Below are 26,164 nucleotides of genomic sequence, written 5' to 3'. Positions count from 1 at the left end.
ATGGTGTCATTAGGAGTCGTATATGAGCCCTTAGGATACCATATGGTGTCGTTAGGGGTCATATGGTGTCCTAACGGGTCATATGGTGTCCTATGACCCCTTAGGACACCATATGAGCCTTTAGGGGTCATATGGTGTCCCATGACCCCTTAGGACACCATATGGTGTCATTAGGGGTTGTATGGTGTCCTAAGGGGTCATATGGTGCCCTATGACCCCTTAAGACACCATACGATCCCTAACAACACCATATGACACTTTAGGTGTCGTTAGGGGTTGTATGGTGTGCTAAGGGGTTAAATGGTTTCCTATGACCCCTTAAGACACCATATGGTGTTTTTAGGGGTTGAATCGTGTCCTAAGGGGTCATATGGTGTCCTAATAGGACACCATATGACCCCTTAGGTGTCATATTGTAGCCTAAGGGGTCATATGGTGTCCTATGACACGTTAGGACACCATATGACCCCTAAGGGCTCATATGGTGTCCTAAGGGGTCATAGGACACCATATGACCCCTTAGGACACCATACAACCCCTAACGACACCATATGGTACCTTAGGTGTTGTTAGGGTTGTATGGTGTCCTAAGGGGTCATATGGTGTCCCATGACCCCTTAGGACACTATATGAGCCCATAGGACACCATAAAGTGTCGTTAGGGGTCGTATGGTGTCCTAATGGGTCATATGGTGTCATGTGACCTCTTAGAACACCTTACAACCCCTAACGACAACATATGACACCTTAGGTGTTGTTAGGGGTTGTATGGTGTCCTAAGGGGTCATATGGTGTCCTATGACCCCTTAGGACACCATGAGACCCCTTGGGTGTCGTTAGAGGTCATATTGTATCCTAAAGGGTCATATGGTGTCCAATGACCCCTTAGGACACCATATCGGCCTTTAGGACACCATATGGTGTTGTTAGGGGTCATATGGTGTCCTAAGGGGTTTCATATCATGTGTTATGACCCCTTAGGACACCATATGACACCTAACGACACCATATGACACTTTAGGCATCCTTAGGGGTCATTTGGTGTCTTATGACCCCTTAGGTGTACTTAAGGGTTGCATGGCGTCCTAAGTGGTCATATGGTATCCTATGACCCCTTAGGACACCATACAACCCCTAATGACACCACATCATATGATCCTTTTGGTGTTGCTAAGGGTTGTATGGTCTCCTAAGGGGTCATATGGTGTCCTATGACCCCTTAAGACACACGATGAGCCCTTAGGACACCATATGGTGTCGCTAGGGGTTGTATGGTGTCCTAAGGGGTCATATGGTGTTCTATGACCCCTTAGGACACCATACAATTCCAAATGACACCATATGACACTTTAGGTGTCCTTAGGGGTCCTATGGTGTCCTAAGGGGTCATACCATACAACCCCTAGCGACACCATACAACCCCTAGCGACACCATATGGTGTCCTAAGGGATCATCGTGTGTCTTAAGGGGTCATATGACACCATATGACCCCTTAGGACACCATACGACCCCTAACGACACCATATAACACCTTAGGTGTTGTTAGGGGTTGTATGGTGTCCTAAGAGGTCATAGGGACACCATATGAGCCCTTCAGAGACCATATTGTTTTTTTACAGGTCGTATGGTGTCTTAAGGGGTCATATAGTGTCCCATGACCCCTTAGGACACCATATGCCATCTAACAACACCATATGACACCTTAGGTGTTGTTAGAGGTCATATGGTGTCCTAAGGGGTCATATGGTGTCTTATGACCCCTTACCCCTTAGGACACCATATGGTGTCGTCAGGGGTCTATGGTGTCCTATAACCCCTTACAACACCATATGACCCTTGATGACACCATATGACCCCTTAGGTGTCGTTCAGGGTCATATTGTATCCTAAGGGGTCATATGGTGTCCTATGACCCCTTAGGAAACCATATGAGCCCTCAGGACACCATATGGTGTCGTTAGGGGTCATATGGTGTCCTAAGGGGTCATAGGAAAATATATGACCCCTTAGGACACCATACAACCCCTAACGACACCATATGATATCTTAGGTGTCTAATGGTGTCCTATGACCCCTAACGACACCATATGTCTCCTTAGATGTCTTTAGGGATTGCATGGTGTCCTAAGGGGTCATATGGTGTTCTATGACCCCTTAGGACACCATACGACCCCTAAAAATACCATATGACACCTTAGGTGTCGTTAGGCATTGTACGATGTCCTACAGGATCATATGGTGTCCCATGACGCCTTAGGACACCATATTGTGTCCTTAGGGGTCGTATGGTGTCGTAAGGGGTCATATGGTGTCTTATGACCCCTTACGACACCATATGACCCCTTAGGTGTCATTAGGGGTCATATTGTATCCTAAGAGGTCATATGGTGTCCTATGACCCCTTAGGACTCCATATGGTTTAGGTGTCATATGGTATCGTAAGGGGTCATAGGAAACCATATGACCCCTTAGGACACCATACGACCCCTAATGACACCATATGACACCTTAGGTGTCGTATGGTGTGCTAATTGGTCATATGGTGTCCTATGACCCCTCAGGACACCATATGAGCCCTTAGGACACCATATGGTGTCGTTAGGGGTCGTATGGTGTCCTAAGGGGTCATATGGTGTTCTATGACCCCTTAGGACACCATACAACGCCTAACAACACCATATCACACCTAGATATGTTAAGTTGAATCACATAGAAGATCAAATAATTGGTGACAAGAATACTAGAGTACAAACAAGAAGAAAGATCAGAGAAAGTGCTTGTCTGATTTCCACAATTGAACCAAAGATAGTAAGAGAAGCTCTTAAGGATGATGATTGGATAAAGGCTATGAATGAAGAGCTTGATAAAATAGAGAAGAACAACACTTGGTCACATGTCCCCAGACCAACTTATAAAAATGTGATTGGTACTAAGTGGGTGTTTAGAAACAAACTGAATGAAGATGGCGAAGTGGTTAGGAACAAGGCAAGACTAGTTTTCAAAGGATATGCACAAGAAGAAGGGGAAGATTATGGAGAAACCTTTGCACTGGTTGCTAGACTTGAAGGAGTTAGAATGCTACTTGTATTTGCAACATTTAAGGGATTCAAAGTTTACCAAATGGATGTGAAGTCTGCATTTTTGAATGGAATCCTAGAAGAAGAGGTTTATATTGAACAACCAGATGGATTTGCATTGACTGAAGACAAGGATATGGTATGCAAACTGTATAAATATTTGTATGGATTAAAGCAATCACCAAGGACTTGGTATGAGAGACTCCATTCACACCTAATAAAGATTGGATTTCAATGAACTAGTGAGGACAACAACATTTACTAGAAGACAGAAGGAGACAAGTTATTAATTACAAAGGCAAGCTTCCTTTTAAAGGTATCTCATGTAACAAAATAGGACATTGTTGTAAACTTTGTTAACAGTGGTCAGAAGGAAAAGTTCAGAAGGTTTAAAGGAAAAGGTAAGAAATAATACTATGTTGTAGTGTATGAAGGCGTTACCGATGAGGAATCTAAGGATGCAAACAATGAGGAGATTTTTTTTGTAGCAGTAAAGGAAGATCTTTCTAACAAGAAAGCTTTAGTATCTCATATTGACAACAGTGATGAGTAGGTCATTGATAATGGTTGCTCACATCACATGACCGATGACAAGAACAAGTTCATATCTCCTAAAGAATTTGATGGTGGAGTAGTGAGATTTGGCAACAATTCACCATGTATGCTAAAAGGTAAAGGTTCTATCTCATTAAATGGAAAAAGTAATGCTGATGATGTGTATTGGGTTGAAGGACTGAAGCATAACTTGTTGAGTATTGGTTAGCTAAATGATAAAGGTTATCATCTTGAGTTTAAGAGTAGAGTGTGCAAGATTTTAGGAAAGAAAGGAGAACTAATTGCTACTGGTAAATAGACAAAAGGTAACTTATTCCATTTAAATACTAATGTTAATAGTTGTTTGGTTGGAAAAGTTGAGGACAGTTGGTTATGGCATATAATATTTTGCCATGTTAATTTTGATAATTTGGTTAAGGTCAGCAAGTCAAGTATGGTTAGAGGTATGCCATAACTACTCAAACCAGACAGTGTGATTTGTAAAGAATATCAATTGGGTAAGATGACTACTTCTTTTTTTAAGAGAAAATGATTTTCTTCTGAGAATATTTTAGATTTGGTGCACACTGATTTATGTGGTCCTATGAGGACTAGGATTTTTTATGGTGATAAATATTTCATGATATTTACTAATGATCATTCAAGAATGATGTGGGTTACATTTTAAAAGGAGAAGTTAGAGGCTTTCAACAAGTTTAAGGCATTCAAAGCCTCACTAGAGAAAGAAATAGGAAATAACCTAAAGTGCTAGAGATCTAACCAGGGTGGAGAATTCACATCTGCAAAATTTGTGAAATATTGTGATGAGCATGGAATCAAGAGACAACTGTCTGCACCAAGGACACCACAATAGAATGGAATTGCAGAAAGGAGGAACTAGACCATAGTTGAAGTAGCTAGAACAATGTTGATACAAGGAGATGTACCTAAAATGTTTTGGAGAGAATTTGTTAGCACTCAAGTATACACAATGAGCTAGGTATTGGTCAAGAAAGGTAGTGACAAAACTCCCTATGAGTTATGGTATGGTCATACTCCTAATGTTAGTTATTTCAAAGTCTTTGGCAACAGGTGTTACATAAAGAGAGATGAGTATACTAGAAAGTTTGATCCTAAGAGTGATGAATGAATTTTCCTTGTCTATTCAACTAAGAGCAAAGCATTCAAGTGATTTAACAAAAGAACTAAGAAAATTGTGGAAAGTGTTAAGGTGAAAGTTGATGAGTATTCTGACAAATTTGATGATACCAGCAAGTCTAATGTAGTTGAGAAACATAGGCTAGTGATTATTGAACTGAAAGTTCAAAATGATGCTGAGAAGAATAATATGGATGATACTACTCAACCAAAAGATGAAGATGAAGAACAAGAACAAGAAGAAACTTCTATACCAGAACCGGTTATACCTAGATATGTTAAGTTAAATCACTCAGCAAATCAGGTAATTGGTAAAAAGAATGCTGGAGTACAAACAAGAAGAAAGATTAGAGAAAGTGCTTGTCTAATTTCCACAATTGAACCGAAGATAGTAAGAGAAGCTCTCAAGGATGATGATTGGATAAAGGCTATGAATGAAGAGCTTGATCAAATAGAGAAGAGCAACACTTGGTCACCTGTCCCTAGACCAACTGACAAAAATGTAATTGGTACTAAGTGGGTGTTTAAAAACAAACTGAATGAGGATGGTGAAGTGGTTAGGAACAAGGCAAGACTAGTTTGCAAAATATAGGCACAAGAAGAAGGGGGAGATTATGGAGAAACCTTTCCATTGGTTGCTAGACTTAAAGAAGTTATAATGCTACTTGCATTTGTAGAATTTAAGGGATTCAAAGTTTACCAAATGGATGCGAAGTCTGCATTTTTGAATGGAATCCTAGAAGAAGAGGTTTATATTGAACAATCAGATGGGTTTGCATTGAATCAAGACAAGGATATGGTATGCAAACTGCATAAAGATTTGTATGGATTACACCAAGGAATTGGTATGAGAGACTCTATTCACACTTGATAAAGATTGGATTTCAAAGAACCAGTGAGGACAACAACATTTACTTGCAGACAAAAGGAGACAAGTTATTAATTGTAGAAGTATTTGTAGATGATATCATATTTGTTAGGATAACCGGTGAACAACTAAGAGGGGGGTGAATCAGTTGTTAACATATTATAACTTTTAATCCACTTAATAACCTTTAAATAGATCAAGTACCGGTAAAGAGCATACAGATGCCGGTAGGAACAGATACTGGTAAACAATACAACTTAACAATTAAACAAATAATCAATGCAAAGCAACCATACCACATAACACCATGACTTGTACGTGGAAAAACCGAGAAGGGAAAAACCATGATGGGAAGCCTACCCATAGTCAGATGATACTTCTACAGAAAGTATGTGTTACAATGAGGGGCCTGCACATGCAGGAAGACACATTGCCTAGAGTGTACTGCTCATTACAAAAGAGTCTCACTGACTACAAAGATGCTAAAACCATCTCAAGATAAATGGAAAACAATACAATAGAGTGAACTACCAGAAATAACATCTACCATGCCTGATTACAGTCTCGGTTAAGCTCAATACCGGAGGCCTTTGACCTCTTCCTTAAGCCTAATTTGATCACCTATGATCGACCAAATCTCCTTTGCATATGATATTGCATTCCAAGACCACGAACACTTATTCCATTACCATTCCACACATGCCATGATCTACAATGAGATCTTACATCATTTTATACAAACCCTAAGGCCTAAACCAATTAGGTCAACGACTTGAAAGATATTACAATAAGATCATTACATAAATCCATATTACAATGATATGCCATGTCGTCTTAAGATGAAAACAATAATAAAAAATCCATAAATCATCTCAAAACATCCCGGTAACATGTAGAGTACATGTTGTCATGATACCGGTCCATAACCTACATAGGTACCAGACCTATTCTGGTTCCACTACTCCAAAGGAATATCTTCAAGCAGTTGAAGCATGATCAAAGAACATCTTCAACATCCTGAAATCCATGTAGAAGCTATACCAATACCAATTATGCATCCTGTCAAGATTCCTCAATGAAAGATCTGCCAATAAAGCCTTAAACCAATGCTGGTAAGGGTTTACCAAAATGTATGATAACATTCGATTACCAAGTCAATACCAACTAACCAAAACATGCTCCAAAAGCACGTACCACATGTAACCAAACATATTCCATAGATCCAAACGTCCCAGAAGTGTCCAACAGATAGTCTTGTCTATCGGTAACACTAGATCTTCTATCGATAACCAACCATAACAACTAGTGTTGACATCAATGACAAAACACCAATGCAACACAATCAATTCATCCAATAATGCCAACAATATTTGGAGGAGATGATGATTCGAGTCTAAATTTTGTAGAAGAAATGAAAAAAGGAGTTCGAAATGCCTCTGCTAGGTGAGATCAATTTTTTCATTGGTTTTTAGGTCCAACAGATGAAAGGAGACATCTTTATTAGTCAGTCCAAGTATGTGAAGGAGGTATTGAAAACTTTTGGAATGGAAGACTGTAAACCGGTTGGAAGTCCCATGGTTACAGGTTGCAGATTATCAAAAGAAGATGATTTAGATCCAGTAGATGAACTTGATTATAGATCTATGATTGGAAAATTGCATTATGTTTTTCATACCAGACTGGATATTGCTCATGCAGTTGGTATTGTGGCTAGATTTCAAAAAAGTCCTAAAGAGACTCGCATGGTGGCAGTGAAGAGAATTTTCAGATATCTTAGAGGGACTATTGATTATGGATTACGGTATCCATACAAAGGAAATTTCTCTTTGCAGGTATTCACTGATGCTGATTGGGAAGGTAATGTAGATGACTGAAAGAGCACAATTGGTGGAGCATTCTTTCTAGGAGGAAGACTGGTATCCTAAACCAACAAGAAACAAAGTTGTATTTCTCAGTCTACAACAAAAATAGAGTATGTGGTTGCATCCATGAATTGTACACAAGCTATATGGATGAGACATGTATTGGAAGGATTCAAGGAGACTATGACATAACTGGTGATCATATATTGTGATAATACAAGTGCAATAAGTATTTCAAAGAACCCAATATTGCATGCTAGAACAAAGCATATTGAACTGAAGTATCATTTTCTAAGAGAGAGAGTGCAGGAAAAGACAATCAGGATGGAGCATGTGTCTAGTAAGGAGCAGTTGGCGGACATATTCACTAAGCCATTGCCTAAGGCTATCTTTGAATATCTCAGAGGTGAGCTAAGGGTTATACCCCTATCAAAGGTCAAATACGATGTTGTTGAGGCATCAATCTAGTGGACTAATTGAAGATCTTTCACCGTGGATTGATGAGAAGTGGGGTATACAGGTAACAAATCTTTTGACCAATAATGATTAATGGTTTGGCGGTTGATTTTATCATGTTCATAACTTAGTGATGATGTGTCAGAAATCATGTGTAATGATAAGATGATGTTTAAGCACGTACAAGGATCAAATTTATTAGGAAACAACAAAGTGCTTAGCAGAATGTGATAAGGGTTTGATTGCTTATCAAATTGATGTGCGGTGATGTGCGGTGATCATTCAATGGTGTAAATTGTCTTGAAATTTGTTGTAATGATCTATAATATATTTTTGGCAGACTGTTTTTCCATGCTTGATATAAATTCAATGTATTTTGAATGTGGTTAGGGTTATGTAACCGACCTAGTTGAAAAGTGTATTTAGTTCGAGTTGGAGAAGAGATTTTGTGTCGGTGGTTTTGAGAAGAAGAGTGTGTCGAGCCAGATTGAGGAGTCTCCATGTGAGAAGTAAAATTGAGCTAAAAAGGATCTGTACTAGCAAGCAAGGAAGTGTTGTAATCAGATCATTTAACCTGTTGTTCCCTAACAATTCTATGAGTTTGAAATCCCTTAACCAGGAAGATCCTAATAGGACTTATTTGTAAGTCCCTTCACTGGGTGGCTCATTAGCTTGAGTTTAAAATCCTCTTACAAGGTTACTCCTAATAGGGTAGAGGTCCTAATAGAGCTAGGGTTGAAATCCCTTCACCGGGTGACTCCTAATAGGGTTTGCTCTTAATTGGGCATATTGTAAAGCTCCTAATTGGGCTAGGCCTTTAACCGGACACATTCCAAAAGAGTGAAAATATTTTGTGGGTGTTAATTCCCACTGTGGTTTTTCCCATTTGGGATTTTATGTGAAAAAATATTTGTGTTCATGTGGTGATGCATTATTGATATGTGGATTTGATATCATTACTTTATTTGCATGTTGATGAACACTTTAATGAATGGTTTGGTAAATCAGTTTAAAGGACTATTTGAGTAGTTACCGGTACTGGTTTTTGAACTGTTTTGAAGTATTGCAGAATTTGTTTATCTACGGATTCACCACCCCTCTCAGTAGTTACCAGATCCCTCATAATAACAGGGTGTTGTTAGGGGTAGTATGGTGTCCTAATGGGTCATATGGTGTCTTATGACCCCTTGGGACACCATAAGACCTCTAATGACACCATATGACCCCTTGGGTGTCATTAGGGGTCATATTGTATCCTAAAGGGTCATATGGTGTCCTATCATAGGACACCATATGGTGTCATGAGGGCTCATATGGTGTCCTAAGGGGTCATATGGTGTCCTATGACCCCTTAGGACACCATACGACCCCTAATGACACCATATGACACTTTAGGTGTCCTTATGGGTAGTATGGTGTCATGAGGGGTCATATGGTGTCGTATGACCCCTTAGGACACCACACAACCCCTAACAACACCTTAGGTATCGTATGGTGTTCTAAGGGGTCATATGACATCCTATGACCCCTTAGGACACCATATGAGCCCTTAGGACATGTTATGGTGTCGTTAAGGGTCGTATGGTGTCCTAAGGGGTCATATGGTGTCCTATGACCCCTTAAGAAACCATATGAGCCCTTAGGACACTATATGGTGTCGTTAGGGGTTGTGTGGTGTCCTAAGGGGTCATATGGTGTCTTATGACCGCTTAGGACACCATACGACCATACAAAACCTTAAGTGTTGTTAGGGGGTAGTGTGGTGTCCTAAGGGGTCATATGGTGTCCTATGAACCCTTAGGACACCATATGATCCCTTAAGACACCACATGGTGTCGTTAGGGGTCGTATGGTGTCATAAGGGGTCATATGGTGTCCTATGACCCCTTAGGACACCATAGAACCTCTAACGACACCATATGGTGTCTCAAGGGCTCATATGGTCTCCTAAGGGGCCATATGGTGTTCTATGACCGCTTAGAACACCATAAGACCCCTAAGAACACCATATGAACCCTTGGGTGTCATTAGGGGTCATATTGTATCCTAAAGGGTCATATGGCATCCTATGATCCCTTAGGACAACATATGAACCCTTAGGACACCATATGGTGTCGTTAGGGGTCGTATGGTGTCCTAAGGTGTCATATGGTGTCCTACGACCCATTCAGACACCATACAAAACCATATGACCCCTTAGGATACCATACGATCCCTGACGACACCATATGACACTTTAGGTGTCCTTAGGGATCTATGGTGTTCTAATGGGTCATATGGTGTCCTATGAACCCTTAGGACACCATATGGCCCCTAACGACACCTCCCATATGAATCCTAATGAATCGTTAGGGGTTGTATGGTGTCCTAAGGTGTCACAAGGTGTCCTATGACCCTTTAGAACACCATATGAGCCCTTAGGACAACATATGGTGTCGTTAGGGATCGTATGGTGTCCTAAGGGGTTATATGGTTTCCTATGACCCCTTAGGAAACCATACGACCCCTAACAACACCATATGACACCTTAGGTGTCATTAGGGGTTGTATGGTATCCTAAGGGGTTATATGGTGTCCTATGACCCCTTATGACACCATATGACCCATAATAACACCATATGACCCCTTAGGTGTTGTTAGGGATCATATTGTATCCTAAGTTATCATATGGTGTCCTATGACCCCTTAGGACACCATATGAGCCCTTAGGACACCATATGGTGTCTAAGGGGTCATAGGACACTATATGACCCCTTAGGACACCATATGACCCCTAACGATACCATATGACACCTTAGGTGTCATTAGGGATCGTATGGTTTTGTAAGGGGTCATAGGGACACCATATAAGCCCTTAGGACACCGTGTCATATGGTGTCCTATGACCCCTTAGGACACCATACGACCCCCAATGACATCATATGACACCTTAGGTGTCATATGGTGTCCTAACATCATACAACCCCTAACGACACCATATGACACCTTAGGTGTTGTTAGGGGTCGTATGGTTTCCTAAGGGGTCATATGGTGTCCTATGACCCTATAGGACACGATATGACCCCTAACGACACCATATGACCCCTTATGTGTCGTTAGGGGTCATATTGTATCCTAAATTGTCATATAGTGTCCTATGACTACTTAAGACAACATATGAGCCCTTAGGACACCATATGGTGTCGTTAGGGGTTGTGTAGTGTCCTAAGAGGTCATATGGTGGACACCATACGACCCCTAATGACACTATATGAAACCTTAGGTGTTGTATGTTGTCCCAAGGGGTCATATGGTGTCCTATGACCCCTTAGGACACCATATGAGACCTTAGGACACCATATGGTGTCATTAGGTATTGTATGGTATCTGAAGGGGTCATATGGTGTCTCATGACCCCTTAGGACACCATATGACCCCTAATGAAACCATATGACCCCTTAGGTGTCGTTAGGGGTCATATTGTATCCTAAGGGGTCATATGGTGTCCTATGATCCCTTAGGACACCATATGATCCCCTTGGACACCATATGGTGTCCTAGGGGGTCATATGGTGTCTTATGACCCCTTAGGACACCATACGATCCCTTACAATACCATATGACACCTTAGGTGTTGTTAGGGGTTGTATGGTGTCCTAAGGGGTCATATGGTGTCCTGTGACCCCTTAGGACACCATATGGTATCGTTAGGGTTCGTATGGTTTCCTAAGGGGTCATATGGTGTCCCATGACCCCTTAGGACACTCTAAGACCCCTAACGACACTATATGACCCCTTAGGTGTCGTTAGGGGTCATATTGTATCCTAAGGGGTCATATGGTGTCCTATGACCCCTTAGAACACCATATGGTGTCATTAGGGGTTGTATGGTCTGCTTAGGGGTCATATAGTAGTCATATGACATCGTATGATCCCTTAAGACACCATATGACCCCTAAGGTGTCATTAGGGGTCATATTGTGTCCTAAGGGGTCATATGGTGTTTGGTGACCCCTTAAGACACCATATGGTATTTTTATGGGTTGTATGGTTTCCTAAGGGGTCATGTGGTGTTCTATAACCCCTTAGGATACCATATGACCCCTTTTGACACCATATTGCGTCGTAAGGTGTCATAAGGGTTCCTAAGGAGTCACATGGTGTCTTATAACCGCTGAGGACACCATATGATTCCTAGGCATATCGTATAGTGTCGTTAGGGGTCATATAGTGTCGTAAGGGGTCATATGGTGTTCTATGACCCCTTAGGACATCATATGATTGCTTAGGACACCATATGGTATTGCTAGGGTCATATTGTGTCCTAAGGGCTCATATGGTGTTCTATGGCACCTTAGGACACCATATAACCCCTTAGGACACCATATGATGTCCTTAGGTGTCAGATGGTGTCCTAAGGGGTCATATGGTGTCCTATGACCTCTTAGGAAACCATATGACCCCTTTTAACATCCTAGTGCACAACATGACCCTTTAGGACCATATGATGTCCATATGGTGTCGTAAGGGGTCATATGCTATTCTAACACGTGTTACCCCTTACGACCCTATATGACGCCTAATGACACCATGTGAACCCTCAGAATACTATATGACCACTAACAAAAATATTTATAATATATACATTTATATATTATAGTATTTATATATAACATATTTATTATATATTAATATATTAAATTTTATTATATTAATATAATAATATTCAATATATTAATATATTGATATACAATATATTAATATATAATTTATTAATATATTAATGCAATATATTAATATTGTATTAATATATTAATATTATGAATATTATTAATATCATAACTGTTAGAATCAGATATCCGATATTCGATTTTTATGAGATAAATTTCAAATTTTGAAATTTGGCTTGGGAATGCTTTGGGATTTGTCTTGGAAATGACGAGCCTAAAAACTCAACAGAAAAAACGTGTTTTTTGAGTATTCTTTGATTTTCTAGACTTCGCATTAGTGGATGACGACTTTTCTTTTAGCGAAAATTGATAAAACAAAAAGGTTTTTTTAAGGACGTTCTCAGTTTTCCAACAATATAAGGATTGTTATATTTTGACCTTAATAAATAATTATTATTTATTTTCTAATTGAATTCTAACTAAAGTCTTGATTGATAGGTTGATTGAAAAACACACGTAACTTTCAAACGATATCACTTTTTTTGAATCCAAAAATGCGACACATTCTATGCTTCATCTACTATAGAAAAAATAAATTGAATTTCATAAAGTTTACACCAAGTTAAGCTGGTCAGACGTAGGAGTTTTTGAAATTCTAAAAATTTGTAATAAAATATTCATAATTACTTATTTACTTCATAAAAAATTACACCAAAATATGTGTCACATTCGGACATGAGTCTAGTACTTATATTATAAATCTTATAAAAAATAATTATCTTTTGATTGTGATTAGGGTGGTCAGACATACACCTACTTCTTATTTTTTTCCTGAAATTTTAGTACCAGTGTATTGAAATTTCAAATTTTCATCAAATATATAGTTTTTTTTCAAAAAATAACTAGTAGCTTAGAAACTACATTCAATTTGCTCCAGATTCTCTTCTTACACATTTTTAAAATAATGTTCATAACTTACTCAAATTTTAATGTCAAGTTGCATAACTTTGTTTTTCTAGAAATTTCATTGCCACTTAAGGGCCTGTTTTGGCACACCATGATCATGCACATACCCTTCTTCAGGACAAGATAAAAACTGTTGCCGAAGGGCTCACTGCTAGTCAACAATGAATGAAATAGATGAATTGAAATTGAGAAGGATTCTCCTAATCATGAAATTGTCCTTGAACAACTGAATCAAGCAACCAATATCATGGCAAACATCTTTAATAATATTCACTGCCCCAACACATTGTCTTGTAGAATATATCACCTTCAAAGCTCTTCTCAAACCAAATTTTGCATCACCACAAACTCAACTCTGCTTGCAAATCATTCACATACACTTCTCACACAATCCACTTTTTATCCACACACAATTCATTCATCTATACATCTTAATTATGAGATACAACATTGAAATCCTAATTAAGGGTTGACCAAAATAGAATAAGCAATATTACACAAAATAAGCCACCCGGACCTAAAATATTTAGATTAGTTCACTCCAAGAGAAAGAGGGAATCAAAACATATTACAATACATCCTTCCATGAATGATCCAACAATCTGCACATGCTAACACATACTCCAAAGGGTGTTACAAAGTGTAACATGTAGACCTAATAATCAGTCAACCATATAACCTCTTTAGATGCAAAATATTCCATACGGATCTCCACACACCATGGTGAGACCCAAATTACCATCTCAAAACATCTTCCAACACATATCCAGACCAAAAGAATATGATCCACCAAACTGGAATACAATTAGCAACATATTTGAATGACACCAAAACCATTATGGACCACCTTGAATACTGGATGACACAACCAACACCAAAATCATATCTAGACCATCATCCATTTGAATAACCAGGTTTGGCAAAGCATATATGAACCAACATCCATCCAGATAACCAGGTTTGGCATCAATGACAACCATACAAGCTCATGCTATCAACAAACTCCATCAATCTCCAACATAAAATGTATCCAATAAAATCAAATAGGCTTGCCAAAAGCCATATGGACATAGAATGTCACATATCCATAATACAAAACAAATGTTTAAAAATGCAATATATGCATACAACATAGGACCCTAATCTAGTGATTTCCCTCTAGGAGAAGGAAACCGATCACGAGACATCTTTGTCTATTGAGTGGATGGAGATGTATATGATGTAGGTGTCTTATGAGTGTGCCTACTTGACCTCCTCTTCAAACTTTTCTATACCTCCACTTGATACAATAAAAACTATAGATGTAAATATATACAAAAACTAAAGTTTAGATTGACATATAAAAGAATAATCACTTACCACATATAAATAATCATGATGTTCATCCACAACATGCGCACACTCATGATTTGGAGTGACAAGCCCCTCCTACAAGCATCACGATAGAAATCAAATTAAATACAAGCATCATTAAAATTTTCAACAATATACTACCAAAAGAACAAATATAATGTTAATTTTACTAATTTGTCTCATACCTCTGTCAAAGCAACTGAAATTGGTAATGTTGTTTAATTACCAAAACTATTTAAATTATTTTACAACAACATTAGTGAATAAATTGGTTACCTAGGTGTTAGTCTGTTGACGATGTTCATTATAAGGTGTCGAAGTTGAGGCTCCAACATCAAACTATTTGACATCCAAAATGAGTAATGAGAAAATCATTCACACAAGGTTGAAATATCCACATATATTAATTATATTTTTTTACTGGTTACATGCCTATGGTTTTGACAAAGTCATGAAAAAGGGTGGGTGTGGGAATGCTGCAAATATTGTGAACACTTTGACCCTAGTTTTCTATCATAATTATTTACTAATTTAGTTATATTCTTATATTTTAAAATTAAATTTAATAAAAAGAATGAAATGAACTTGTATTTAAATTTACTTGAGTATCAATGCCGAATATTTCATTTAGCAAAGATTTTGTCATGACAATGTTCTCTATAGCAGATTCATGTCATGCATGTGCATGCTCACTACTCTCAAGATCATAAGTGAAAAGAGAGCCGCAAGATCAACAAAAGTGAGTTGGAAGTATAGGTCTAGAAGAATTGCCTGCATCACCCTCTACTATAGGCCTAACATATTGTATAAGGGTTTGAGTGAGTGAGGTAGTGGAATCTAAAGTTTCAACCTCAACACTCTCCTTCACAATGGAAGGAATAATTATATTCTCCACCATAGGTTTGGCCAAGGGTTTTGGTGTGAGTTTGGATCACGTTTTGCCCCCACTCTATCATGTGAGGAGCCCCCACCTCTACCCTGGAAATCTAAATAGTCAAAATAGTTTGGGATTTAATTACAAAGAAACTCACTATAGGATTCCCTCAAAAAGTATTTGGGTACCTCATGATCATTGCATGGAGGGTGATAAAAAACCATCCACCACCTATCCCAAAAATTATTCTTAATCCCCTTCATGGTGGCACCAGTGGAAAGGGAACCTCTTGCATCCAAGGTGTAAAGGTTGATTGGTTCAAGGGTTTGTGAAAAGTGCATACATGTCAAATTTGTTAATTTTATTTTTCTTCACTCTCTCATATGATAGTTTGTTAGCATAATTTTTCTTTTTTCTCTTTTCTCTTTTTATTAGACCAAAAATTGATTTGCCTACTCATTGATACTATATGAGATATGATAGATTGCAAAGAATAACCAAGGCTTGTCCCATGAGAGTTTGTTCCAGTAGGATCTTTTAGCCTTATGATCAATTCCTAAAGCTATTTTTGGTTATTTTCTATTTACCCTAATATGTTTTCTTGTGTACCTATGAGATGTCTAGGGATTGTAGGAGGTTCTAGATGTGCTTGTTCTTCAAGAGGGTCTTCATGAGGAGGTGATTGAGTGTTTTCAATATTTTCTTGTGGAATCTCAATTCCCAACAATTAAAATAAATTTAAATTAACAAACCTAGTTTAATCTACAATTTAATAAAAAATTGACACTAAGAAATTAGAAATACATACCTCTTTGACCTCTCATTGTCATGGCAACATTTTGGCAAAGAATGGAAAACTTCAAGGGCAAAATCTACATTCTTCCTTTGGCGAGTGTATGTTAGAGGAGAAAAAATACATCCAAGGCACAAGTTTGCAACAAAATAAAACAAAAATGATGATTTTGGGGTTTTAAGTTTGGTTTTTTGTGTTTGGTGCACACCAAATAGGATGCACGCCTTATTTGGCATTACCCCAAATTATCAAATTTGAAAAAAAATGAAGTGTGGTACCTTTTTGGTACCACAACTTTGTGCATATGCCTTGTTACAATTTTAAAGCTTAAATCCAACATACATCATTTGCACATCTATATCAAATGAATTCACTAAAAGATGATATTTTATAGATACATTTCCCTTAGAGTTATCTTTCCATATTTGTGTGTATATTATATGTAACATAGGTCCATTACAAAAAATGATATTCTCTATTTGATACAAAAGGAAACATTAGCAAACTATGTTATAATTGTTAAAACAATTACAATACACTACATTTGAATGTTCATGTTTTAACAAAGTTTAATTTTCTATACGTAGCAAAAGTGAAGCATATTATGATAAAATTATAGATCCAAGTTTCTATTATATTAATAAAAAATAATTGTAAATAAAATATTTAGCAAAATATTTTCAAATAATGTATGTATATGATATATTAGATTGAATGGTCAATTTTCAAAAAAATTAAAAAACTTATTATTTCTAGTAAAAATAATGTGTTATGTTAAAACATCTGACAATATTAAATAGTAAAAAATAAATAGAAATTCTAATAAAAAATAAACAAAATAATGGAAATGATATGTTCCAACTTAAAAAATTATAAATCCAATCAAAATGTAAAATATCACAAATCAATAATATATCATTCGTATTTAAATATATCATAATTATTTATATAATTCATAAACAATTGCTAAATTTGGAAAAAAATGGTTTTGATGACTCAGTAATCCTAAAAATGAAATATTTTGTGCTCAAATTAATGATCAATGCTAATATGAAAGGGATGGAATAAGTCCAATTTAAAATTTGAATTAAAAAGTGTAGGGTTTTATTATCCTAATTTTGATTTAGATGTGGGGAACAAAAAATATATGAAAAATCGTGAGATGTATGAAATTAAAATCACTGAAGAGTCATGCAATATTATATTTTTAATAAAAAGTATCATTTATATAATAATTGTATAAATTATGTAATATCCCTCACACTTTTAAAATTATTATATGTAATAACTAATTAATTATTCATTATTTAGGTGAAATAAAGATAGAACTAATTAATAAAATTAAATAACTATATTATATTTTTCATTTAATTATTTTGTATAATCTAATTATATTTGACTAATTACTTAATTATGGTATAATTAAGATTACTCAATCTAGAAGTATGTTTTGAGCTTTGTTTTAAAAAGAATTTTTAATCATGGTAGTTATATCTATGGAATACGATTACTAAGTGAATTCCTCAAATTTGTTCACTTCCATTTTAGAGTAATTTTTTATAACTTACATTTAAGTTAGTAGGAAATAATTAGTAGAAAGACTGGGAATGAACATAAATTTTAAAATAAGTCAATGGGAACAATTAGTAGGAAAATGAGGAAATGAGTTCAAATTCATAAAGGTCAATTTTACATTGCGATTTTAATTTAAGATGGATAATGAGAAAGGAACTAGCTTAATTTTTGAATTTTATCTTTATGCATAGATTTAATTCTGCATCATGATTTTGATCTAAAGTGGAGAACAAGAAATTTGAATGTTCTTGGGATGTAAGAAATTGAAACCAATGAAGACTCATATTTTTTTTCTTCAATTTTATGAAAAATATACTACTTATACACTAGCCATTAATTATTTATGGGCTAAGCTACAATTTTCACTATTACATTTACAAAGAAATAGAAACAAAGATATGCTAACATTCAATGAAATATATCTAATGAACAACCCTTACTCATTCATATACAAATATATTTTATCAATATAATCTTACAACTTCACATCATTTCAAAAGAGAATTTCAAGATAGAGATACTTCTAGAATGATTTAAAGGAAAATGTAACATTATGATGTCTTAGGTATTCTTTAAGACTTATAAACTTCAATAAGAACTTCGGATAAAGGTAGTTTCATGATATTGTAGCTCTTAAATCCCGCTTTGAAAAATAATTGGCTAAATTCTTCCTCACTTCTCTCCTTTCCACCCATAGTATAGATCATCATATGTATGTCAAACAATAATCCAAGTTGATTTAAGCTTCCTTGGGAACCATCAATTAGTGCATCAATGATTAGGACCTTCCCATCATTTGGTGTTGCTTCACAGCCCTTCTTCAATATTTTTATACAATGATCATCATCCCAATCATGTAAAATCGACAGCAATAAATATAATATCAAGCTTTCAAAAAATGTAGCATTCATGTAACAAAGAAGGAGAAAGTTCATAAAAGAATGCAATAATTATAATAAGAAACTCTACACAAGCATAGTGTTGATGTAGTAGACAAAGAGAAGAAGCCACAAGAGACTAAAGTATGTTGTTTCTTAATGTCAATGATTTTACTTTCATGAAAATTATATCTCCACAAGGAATTTTGTCAAACATGTTTCCACCAATATGCTCCACTCTTATGATTAAAAAATAACACATAGAAACCATAAAATTATGAAAAGAAATAAAAATTGAATACTTAAAGAATAATTTATGTAATAGTAAAATTTAAAACAAATACAATTGTTTTTTCTAATAGATTTTTTATTTATTTATTTAATAATATAAACAATTTCTTATATCCTTTTGCTAAAAGTATATAAGATTATACTATATTAAAATATATATTAAATAAAATTTGAGCTTAAGCCTTCAAACACGCTAACATATCTAATTATCATTAAACCACCATTATCAATTAATTTTATTTATTTTAATTTAGAAATTTAAATACTATAATTTTGTAATAGGATTTGGATTACAATAGACTTTTCCTCTTTTAAATAAATGAATTTGCATAAAAACCTTTTTAAAAAAACTTTCCTTTCAAATAAATACCTTTTAGTATATATATTTAATATTGTGAAACATTCTAGGATAACAAGGTGGGGTCAAGTGTAATGATGTGAGTGTGTTAACAAAAAATCTTATTTTTTACCTTAAATTCAAAAACTATTCACACATCAAAATATTAAATTCAATAATGGACATAATATTTTCAAAAAAAACCACACATAAAATTTATGTCTCCATATTTATTGTATGAAAAACAACTTTTAAGTAAATAAAATAACTCTAAATTTACTTTTCTTGACAACTTTTAGATAGATATATATTTAATATATCTATAATGTTGAGAGGCAATTTACAATGGCAACAAGAGGGGGTCTATAATGAATAAGTTAACAAAAGCTCTTATCTTTTACTTTAAATTTGATAGCTATTTATACCATAAAATATCAAATTCAATAATAACAAATATAATATTCTCAAAAGAAGTGACATAAAATCTATGTCTTCATACATGGAATAAATAAAATAATTTCAAAGCAAGATAAAATAATTTTTAAGCCAATAAAATAGCTCTAAATTAATATCTCTAAACATTTATTAGATAGATGTATTTAAGATATCTATATTAGTCTAATAAATACCTAACTGCTCACACCAATCACTCCACTATAAATCCACAAATAAGACAAATCTACCATTTTTCCAGCCATGAAAATTGAGATAGATTATTCACTTGGTATGGGAGGTGCAGTTGCAATGACATGGGGCAAGTCAAAGTTAATGTCCTATATGTGTGGATGTTGAGCAACTATAACAGATGAGGCAAACCCTACTCCTCCAATGAAATAATTTAAAGTAGAATGAAATAACTATTAAGATAATAAAATAGCTCTAAATTGATATCTTTAAATATTTATTAGAAAGATGTATTTAAGATATCTATATTAGTTTAATAAGTGTCAAATTGTTCACGGAAATCATTCCACTATAAATCCACAAATAAGACAAAACTAATTGAATGCATGAAGTTTCCACAGTCCATGATAGTTTAGTTTGACAATTTCTGGATTTGACTATGTTAGATTATTTTCCTTCAACGTTTTGGATCATGCTCCATGATCCATCATCGGAATGAGAACTAGATCCTGATGATGGATCATAGAGTATGATCTGAAACATTGATGGAAAATGATCTAAGACAGTCAAATCCAGAAATCATCAAACTAAACAAAACTCATTACTTTTTCCTGCCATGAGAATTGAGATGAGATTGCTCGCATGGTATAGGAGGTGCAGTTGCAATGAGATGAGGCAAGTCAAAGTTAATGCCTTGTATGTGTGGATGTTGAGCAAGTATAACAGACAAAGCAGACCCTACTCCTCTAATGAAATAATTTAAAGTAGAATGAAATAACTTTTAAGACAATAAAATAGCTCTAAGTTGATATCTCTACACATTTATTAGATAGATGTATTTAAGATATCTATATTAGTCTAATAAGTGTCTAACTGTTCACACCAATCGTTCTACCATAAATCCACAAATTAGACAAAACTAATTGAATGCATGGATGTCTCACAGTCCATTATAGTTTGATTTGACGATTTCTGGATTTGACTGTGTTAGTTTATTTTAAATCGACGTTTCGGATCATGCTCCATGATCCATCATCAGGATGAGAACTATCCGAAACGTCGATGAAAAATAATCTAACGCAGTCAAATCCAAAAATCATCAAACTAAACAAAACCAATTACTTTTTTCTACAATGAAAATTGAGATGAAGTTGGTCACCTGGTATGTGAGATGCAGTTGCAATGACACGAGGCAAGTCAAAGTTAATGCCCTGTATGTGTGGATATTGAGCAACTATAACAGACAATGCAGAGCCCAGTCCTCCACCTACATCCACCACAGTTCTGACACTCCTGAACCCATCATACATCTTCACCACAGAAGCCATGATATCTTTTGTATGGCAGGCCAAGGCCTTGTTAAAAAGATTGTTGGCTTCAGCATTTGTACCCACATATTCCCATGGGCTCATGCCATGGACTTTGATAAAGGGATGACACCCTTCCAACACATCATCACGAAAATGGTGTTGAGGATCCACATAAACTTTTTTCTGTCACCAACATCAGAAATTGCTCACGGGAATCCCTGTTTTCTTCCTTCACTAGCAATTTTGAAACACTGTTCAACCCATATTTCATTTGCTTGGTTTGCTCATCTACATCTTCAGTGAAGACCCCACAAGAAGCCAGCAATCTCAGAATCCTAGACAAGTTTTCCTTCTGTGGAACCTTATCTTTTGTGGAGGCAGAAATATGTTCAGCAATTTCCTCCACAGAGAGAGGATTTTCTTTGCCATGTGTAGCTATAATCTGTGGGATGTTAAGCAAGACAGCAGCTTTGAGAGCCATGGGCTTTGCAGCAGAAAGCATTATCTCATAAAGCTGGAGATGGGCTTCCATTTTTCAGATCTGAATGACTCTCTAACTGTAATTTTCTTCCTTCTATAGAGAAAAACTCTGTTTAGGGATCGAAGTGAGATTATGGGTTCGAATCTCTCGGATATATTATGAGAGAAAAACCCTGTTTCAATGAGATCATGTCCAAATTTCTTGGACATGAGTAATACACCTTTAATAAGATGAATGATTTATCACCATCTGTTAATAATACGATTTTTGTGAGGTTATATTTTGTCAGTGGTTAATTTATTGATCTTAATAATCACTTTCTCAGACTGACTGTTTTTGAAATTTAGCAATTATTGTCCTCTTGGAAAAAAGGACGACGGCAAACGTGGAGATGACAGAAACAAATGAAATGTGCTTTATTTTGCTCTGTGGTTGTGCATTAGATATTTTATTTCATTTAGTAGATATGTCATGGCTTAAAGTATCCTTTTTATTTTAATTTTATTTTATTTCTTCTGTGGTATATATGTCACGGCTGAAAGTATTTATTTTATTTATAGTACATGTCATGACATGTCTTAAAGTATCTTTAATAATAATAACGAGTTCAGAATAGTGTGTACAATGCTATTTGTTATTTTTGTTCTATACTAAAATTTAGTTATGGAGGTACTTTTGTCACACATATTGAAAAGAAGGAATGGTGTTAACAAGGAGATAGATAAAACTAATAAAAGTAAAAGGTGAAGCGTGAGCTATCTTTTTGTGGGGTTCTTATGCTATATAAGTTTTATTCATATATGATATGTCATGAGATGTCTTGAGGCATCTTTTAATAGAGCTAGTGAGTTCAAAATCAAATGTGGTTCACATAAATCTTATCATGATATTTTGGGAATTTGTTTGAGTCCATGGTAACATTGTTTGGGGGAAGAGCACCAATTACTACTCATGTTTCAATAGCCATTCACTCCTTGCACACTCAATTCTTCAATTGCTAACTTTAAAGGAACGATTTTTATTTTAATTAAAAGTCCATTAATAAATTTCATGTACCAATAGCCACCTATTTTTTAGCATTTTTGGATCATAATTGGCACATTTGTGCACCATTATTGGCACCCTTAGCACACAACTACTTGGGCATTTGTGCATAAATATTGTCAATTTTAAGTGCATGGTTATTTGGGCATCATTAAGTAGGTATTGGGCAACACTTTGAAAGTGTACTTTTTGACCCTTGTGCACATAATGGATCCCACAACATGCATCATTACTACCTAGAAGTTAGAACAATAGCTATAAGTAGTTAAGTCACATATAGAGACAACAAAAAAAACTAATACTCTGATGTACCATTTAGAATCTATGGATGCACAAAGTTAGCTATAATGACTATTGCTACGCTTCCCCTAGTGGTTTTTTGGGACTTCTTTAGTCTATACATTAAGAGAGTGAGATGGGGGTGGAAAAGAGATATCATTATAAAGTTATGTTGGATTTTCTCTAGAGGAATAGGTTGTTGATCTCCATGTTAATTTTTTAATTTTGATAATGTGTTATGACTATTATTATTAGAGAATATATTGATTCATGCATTTGAGATTGGGTTTCTTCTAGAGTATATTTGTGTCACTCTACTTTATTATTTTCTTACATTCTTTTTTTCTAAATGTTGATTTACATATTGCTTAAAATATTTTATCATATAAGCAAATGTTTTCTTCATAGAATTAATGTAGAAAATATCTATGCTAGTTTCTAATTTATCTTCTTGTAGGGTTTGTGCACTATAAATTTATTTCATATATCACACGTCATGAGAAATCATAAATTTATGAAAAAAAATTAAAAATTGCATAATACAATTATCTATGTAACAATATAATTTAGAATAAATAAAATGATTTTTTTGATAGATTTTTTATTTTTAACTATTTAATAATACAAAATAATTTCTTATATCCTTTTGCCAAAAGTAAATGAGAACATACTATATTAATATATTTATTAAATAAATTTCGAACTTAAGCCTTCAAACATACTAATATATCTAACTACCATTAAACCACCATTATCAATTAAATTTATTTATTTTAAATTAGAAATTTACATACTATAATTCTTTAATCGGATTTGGATTATAATATAGACTTTTCCTCTTCTTTTAATAAATGAAATTGCATAAAAAGAACTTTCAAAAAGAACTTTTTTTAAAAATAAATATCTTTTAGTATATATATTTAATATTGAGAGACATTCTATAAAGGGTCGAATGTAATGACATGAGTCTGTTAACAAGATCTCTTATCTTTTACTTTAATTATGAAAACCATTTACACATCAAAATATTAAATTCAATAATAGACATAATATTTTCAAAACAAATGAGATAGGGAGAAATGCTCTGTAATGAAGGCATGAAAGTCGAGGGTTTGGGGCCGAAGCTATTCTGGCTCCAAAATAGAGCTTTCGTACAACGTGATAGTGATGTGTTAGTCAATCACAACCATTTATTGCAAAATTGATGGTGTAAAATGCGCGACTAACATGCATGTTAGTCAATTCGTACTGCCGTTTTGAAGCCAGAATAAACATGTCCTTGAAAGTCGAGGGTTTGGTGCATTGGCATTGGGTCAGGCCAGGCTGTGGAGGAGGGTGTACGACCTCCTCCACACAAGCATGATATTTCTCTTTCGCTATTGTTTATCTCTATTTGTTATTTGTTGTGTGGTGGTGATGGTGCCATGCAAATTGTGCAGAGGGTGAGTTTAATGCTCGAGCATGGGTGATGCCTCGACTGTCGAGGCCATTAATGTGGATGACTTGCCCATTAATTTAGACTCAACCCTTTTTAAGAATGCGAAGTCATTCAAGGCTGCCCTTATTGATTCCCCCGTCATTATTTCTGACTTTGCCAAATTTGAAGCAAGCATTTCCTCTATTGCTGAAGGTAATGGCGTGTCCTAAGGAGGAGGTAAGCAATCCATTCCTACTCTGTCCAACCTTTCTATTACCCCTAATTCGGATATGGTTAATGCCCTAAACATTGAAAAAGAATAGGCTAAAAAATATTGCTGTGTTTTTAGCAGTCGTGGACACTGCTAAGTGCTCGACTAGAAAATTCTTGGATGAATGGTTAAAGAATAGGGGAAAGGACCCAGTAATTGAGAATGTACCAATTGTTGTGAGGGTTGTTGGTACCTTTTGTTCCAAAAATTGAACAAATAAAACCTATTGTTTGAAACAAAAAATATCAATTGTTGTTAGGAAATGTACCAACAGTTGTTAGGAAATGTACCAATAGTTGTTAAGAAATGTACTAATATTGTAAAAAGTAACCAATCAGGTGATGCCATGTTAGCTGCACAACTATTGGGGTCTCTTTTGCACGCCTATTGGTCTCACTTTTTTGGGGGGCTGTTTTGGACACCTTGGCAAAAAGCATGCTGATGTGGCATCATATTTGATGATGTGGCCCTGAAACCTTAGTTATAAGCAGGGGACTTGCCAAGTAAGTTGCTGTAAAAAAATCGGAGTGATTTGAAATTTCCAAGTAGGATTTTGAGAAGCGCGAAGTTAGGGTGCACAACTACTGGGTTCTTTCCCCTATATGGATTAAGAAATTAGGCTTTCATTTCTCATTCTATAGAATGATTAAAAGAGGTTTATTTATCATTTTCTTTAAAGATGCTAAATTTCAGGTGGCTGTTGTTGAGAAACAATATTGGTCTATAGGTAATTGCACTTTTAGGGCCTTTAAATGGTGGTTCGATGTAGTTTTTGATGAAATCTGAGCCCTTTCTTGTCCTTGTTGGGTAGTTATTAAAAATATGCCCCCTTTGTTGTGGAATTTCATTCCTTAGATGCTTGAATCTTTAGGGAAAGTCATTAGGGTAGACAATACCCAATCTCTTGTCCCTCATATGGATGCTAGAGTTCTAATTTTGATTAACCCTAGCCAAGAATTCACCAGGTTTATTGAAGTTAATATAGATGAAGAACCCTTATTTCGTCTCTTGGAAATCCTTGGAGGGATTAATGCCTATTTTATTTGTAAAAGGGAAGGGCACATTA

At 35.4% G+C, this 26,164-nt stretch overlaps 2 protein-coding genes across 2 annotated transcripts in view; both read right to left on the bottom strand.

The window, feature by feature from the left end:
• Nucleotides 1–21,708, bottom strand: part of LOC131874080 (caffeic acid 3-O-methyltransferase-like) — a 38,743-nt gene extending 17,035 nt beyond the window's left edge. Inside the window, exons 1-3 of the mRNA XM_059217311.1 lie at nucleotides 21,456–21,708; nucleotides 15,110–15,123; nucleotides 14,931–14,999 (exon numbers count right to left, since the gene is read on the bottom strand). Coding sequence (XP_059073294.1) covers nucleotides 14,931–14,999; nucleotides 15,110–15,123; nucleotides 21,456–21,708 — 336 coding nt within the window. The remainder of the gene's footprint in view (nucleotides 1–14,930; nucleotides 15,000–15,109; nucleotides 15,124–21,455) is intronic.
• A 43-nt stretch (nucleotides 21,709–21,751) lies between these two features.
• On the bottom strand, nucleotides 21,752–22,138 carry LOC131066798 (nicotinate N-methyltransferase 1-like). Its single transcript, XM_058001647.2, has one exon. The coding sequence runs from the start codon at nucleotides 22,136–22,138 to the stop codon at nucleotides 21,752–21,754; it is 387 nt and encodes a 128-aa protein (XP_057857630.2).
• Between the last annotated feature and the right edge of the window lie 4,026 nt (nucleotides 22,139–26,164).

This window comes from Cryptomeria japonica, chromosome 3 (assembly GCF_030272615.1).
Source record: "Cryptomeria japonica chromosome 3, Sugi_1.0, whole genome shotgun sequence".
NCBI lineage: Eukaryota > Viridiplantae > Streptophyta > Pinopsida > Cupressales > Cupressaceae > Cryptomeria > Cryptomeria japonica.
The sequence above is the reverse complement of the archived record's forward strand: the minus strand, read 5'-3'. Positions and strand labels throughout refer to the sequence as shown.

Bases quoted from the DNA above. Each gene is read 5' to 3' on its own strand.
- LOC131066798 (XM_058001647.2), bottom strand. From the start codon at position 22,138: ATGGAAGCCCATCTCCAGCTTTATGAGATAATGCTTTCTGCTGCAAAG.